At 37.5% G+C, this 3,741-nt stretch overlaps 1 protein-coding gene across 1 annotated transcript in view; it reads right to left on the bottom strand.

Moving 5' to 3' along the window:
- Positions 1–3,741, bottom strand: part of DDX10 (DEAD-box helicase 10) — a 279,004-nt gene that overhangs the window by 256,033 nt on the left and 19,230 nt on the right. The window contains 2 exon segments of the mRNA XM_004709048.2: positions 103–229; positions 2,446–2,635. Of these exon segments, the coding sequence (XP_004709105.1) occupies positions 103–229; positions 2,446–2,635 (317 nt within the window).

Raw genomic sequence — 3,741 nt, 5'->3', positions numbered from 1 at the left:
TCACTACATTTCTCATACAGTAGAAAAGCAGTAATTGAAACATGCTATTTTAAAAGGAATGGTTCAACACAAATAACCTCAGCAAGGAAAACAAGCAAGTACCTCTTTACAGCACGAGAAAAATACAATGCTCTTCTTCTTCAGGTGGCTCCTCATGAAGGAATAGAGCACGCTGACTTTCTGCTGAAGCTCACACACTATGTAGTTCTGTTCCAAAGTAGCAGGGGTGCTAACAGAATTAACAAGAGCAAACATTTAAAAGATGCCATTTTGGTCATTTTAAAATCCAGACATAGTGTCACATTTTAAAACAGTGGCACACTCGAGTAAATACTCCTTGAAAAAAATAAATAGCTTCTCTTTTCTATTATCGCTGGAAAATGAATTCAGCACAGACTAAAATACATTTTAAACCCTCCATAGAATAGATAGTAAAATGACATAGACAGTACTCAGGAGCAATAATACTAGGGAGATACACACTCCTTACAGCAATCAACCACTTGAAGATCAAAAAGGTAGCATTTACTCAAGGACAAAGTTCAGTAAGGCTAGGAGGAGGAATGGCGACAGGATACAGTGGTGAAGTGGTATGATTTTAAGCTGTGAGGATTAGACATTCAATGATAGAGGGGGGAAAGTGTATGCAATGTTGAATGGCAAACTGATTGGCTCTGGAAGCATTCACCCAATCCACAATAAAAAGTGTGATTACAAAAAGGGGCAAATGCATACACATATAAGCCAGCATGGCCCAAGAAAAGGTAGCACTGCAGACGTGTGAAAGGAGCTTGCTGGGCTGATGGGAATGTTCGACATCTCATCAAGGACTCGGGCTGCAGAAGTTCACACGTGTGCCAAAACTCAGATGTACAGAAGAGTTACAAGCTATTAAATTAAATTAAAATTTTACATAAACATTTAACGCTCATCAAGTATACAGATGTCTACAATTGACTTTGAAATGAATCAAAAATAAGATAGAATTACATCTAATCAGAGGGTGAATAAATGAGAAGTGGATGTTGTCATCGGGTAGCATCTAGGTGATGGGTAACAGGGTGCGCATCAAAAAATCCTTCCATTTGTGCTGCCTGCTTTACATTTTTCATTAATAAAATGCTAGAGAAAGACACATATGCATTCACTCTTTAAGATAATAAAACCACTTGTAGAACTGTATTTTTTAAAGATACTAAAAGAAAAAAAAATACATTTATAAAGCAAAAATCATGAAAAGCACAAATATCCTTCAAAAAGGAACTCTAAAATACAAGCTAATGGACAGTCAGCAATTAAGTACCATTCAACTGTCTAAAAAAGGAGGGGAGTGGACTGTCTTGGAGTCGAGAGGTGGTACTTAAAAAAAAAAAGTTCATGGATATTTAAAAGATAATGGAATGTAAGTGGAGAGAAAATGTTTTGAGAATGATGTACAAATGCGCTTTAGACAATTGATGTGTGTATGGATTGCGATAACAGTTGTATGAGCTCCTAATAAAATGTTTTAAAAAAAAAAAAAGATAATGGAATGTTTAGAAATCTCCTAATACAGTTATCAAAATAACGACACACTTTTAAACATACTTAAACACACACACATTTTAGTAGTACATAAACAGACATTCTACACCAGCAGTTCTCAACCTGTAGGTCTCGACTCCTTTGAGGGCCGAAAAACCCTTTCACAGGGGTCATTTAAGAGCATCGGAAAACACTTATTTCCGATGGTCTTAGGAACTGAGACACCACTCCTCTATCGTCTCCAGGCAATGTAGCAATGTAGTTTACTTTTGTAATATTAAGACCCATACTACACCATGCTTCAAAACAAAATTTCATTTGTCATTAGAAATAAATATTTCACAAATATATATCATTTTTGTGATTAATCACTAGGTTTTAATTATGTTTAATTTGTAACAATGAAAGTACATCCTGCACATCAGATGTTTACATTACAATCCAAAACAATAGCAAAATGACAGTTATGAAGTACCAGCGAAAATAACGTCATGGTTGGGGGTCACCACCACGAGGAACTGTGTGGAAGGGTCGCGGCCTGAGGAAGGCAGAGAACCGGTGGTCTACACCGACATAGCTTTGGGAAATACAGCAAGCTGTGCAGACGCCCCACTGCTCTGGAGTCACAATCTTCATGGGCATATTAAAAAGGTTCTGATAAGTGTTGCATTTCAAAAAAGATAGCTGGTTCATTTTAACATAACATTTGCTATTTATCTACCCTTCCCTTCAGTTTGTAGAAGGTAGATTGGTAAGTGGTAAAATACTTACTGACATCTTACAGAAGATAATACAGTATGTGAGCAATTTTAATTCATTTATTTACTATGCATAACACATCCTATAATAAACTTATAAAATTATGGTGTCCGACAACAGTAATATTAATTTAAAACACTGTTTTTACACTATAGTGCATACCTGTATCTTGCTTTCTCGTGCACCCACACATACTCAGGGTTTTTCAAACTCAAGCGTGCAAGGTCCTTGACAGATTTGGTTTGTGTTGCTGAGAAGAGCAAAGTCTGACGTTTCTTTGGAAGATTTTCAATAATAGCATTCACAGTATCAGCAAAGCCCATGTCCAATATTCTATCTGCTTCGTCAAGAACTAATACGAGAAAAAGCAAGGTGAAATAATATTTAACATGGAACAGGATGGGTGCAATGTGGCGTTCTGGTGAGATTCTTGAGCAAAAAAGAGGACATTAGTGGAAAAATAAATGTTATATATTTTATTGGGGGCTCTTACAACTCTTATCACAATCCATACATGCACCCAAGTGTCAAGCACATTTGTATATCATTCTGAAAACATTTTCTTTGTACTTGAGCCTTTGATATCAATCCTCATTTCCTCCTCTCCCACCCTCCCTCCCTCATGAGCCCTTGATAATTTATCTTTTTTTTCTGTCATGTCTCTTACACCGAATGCTGTCTCCCTTCACCCACGTTTCTGTTGTCCATCCCCCTGGGAAAGAGTTATATAGATCATTGTGATCGGTTCCCCTTTCCTCCCCACAACTTCCCCTTATCACTCCTGGTATCGCTACTCTCATTATTGGTCCTGAGGGGTTTATTTGTCTTGAATTCCCTGTGCTGCCAGCTCTCTTAATGAAATCTGGAGTTCATTTATTTTTTAGTTTATAATTACTTGGGAGTTAATACACATATTATTCCATAGCTCAATCATGTCAAGCAGAATTGTACAATTGCTACCACTACCAGTTTCCAAACACTCTTTTTCTTCCTGGACTCCTTGACATCAGCTCCCTTTTACCCCCCCAACCCCAAAACCCTTATTGTACCTATTGTTCCTATAGGCTCATCAATCCTGAGTTTCACATGCCAAAACACAGAAAAACATGTAACACAACTTCAAAAGGGTGACCCCAATAACATAACACCTCTGATATAAAGCCTAATATGAACAAACAAAAACAAACTACAGAAAATGTTAAAAATCAGGTCCAGTGTGCAGAGGCAGAAACAACAGACAAGGTTTTAACCGTTTAAGTCAGGTTTATCTCTTTGATATTCTATACTCATCTTGCCAATGCACTCTGCTTAGTAACCACTTTCCTCCCAACCCTCTATTCTGGATAGAAGGAGATCACCAGAGGCTTATTTCCCGTGTAGTTCCCACAAAGGTATCTTGGGCTCCCACTGTCAGCCATAGCCTTCTGCAAACTGGATTCTCACAATTAAGGCTCTGAT

Source organism: Echinops telfairi, unplaced genomic scaffold (genome assembly GCF_000313985.2).
Source record: "Echinops telfairi isolate 266 unplaced genomic scaffold, ASM31398v2 ScPeMD7_7421;HRSCAF=8459, whole genome shotgun sequence".
Lineage (NCBI taxonomy): Eukaryota > Metazoa > Chordata > Mammalia > Afrosoricida > Tenrecidae > Echinops > Echinops telfairi.
The sequence above is the reverse complement of the archived record's forward strand: the minus strand, read 5'-3'. Positions and strand labels throughout refer to the sequence as shown.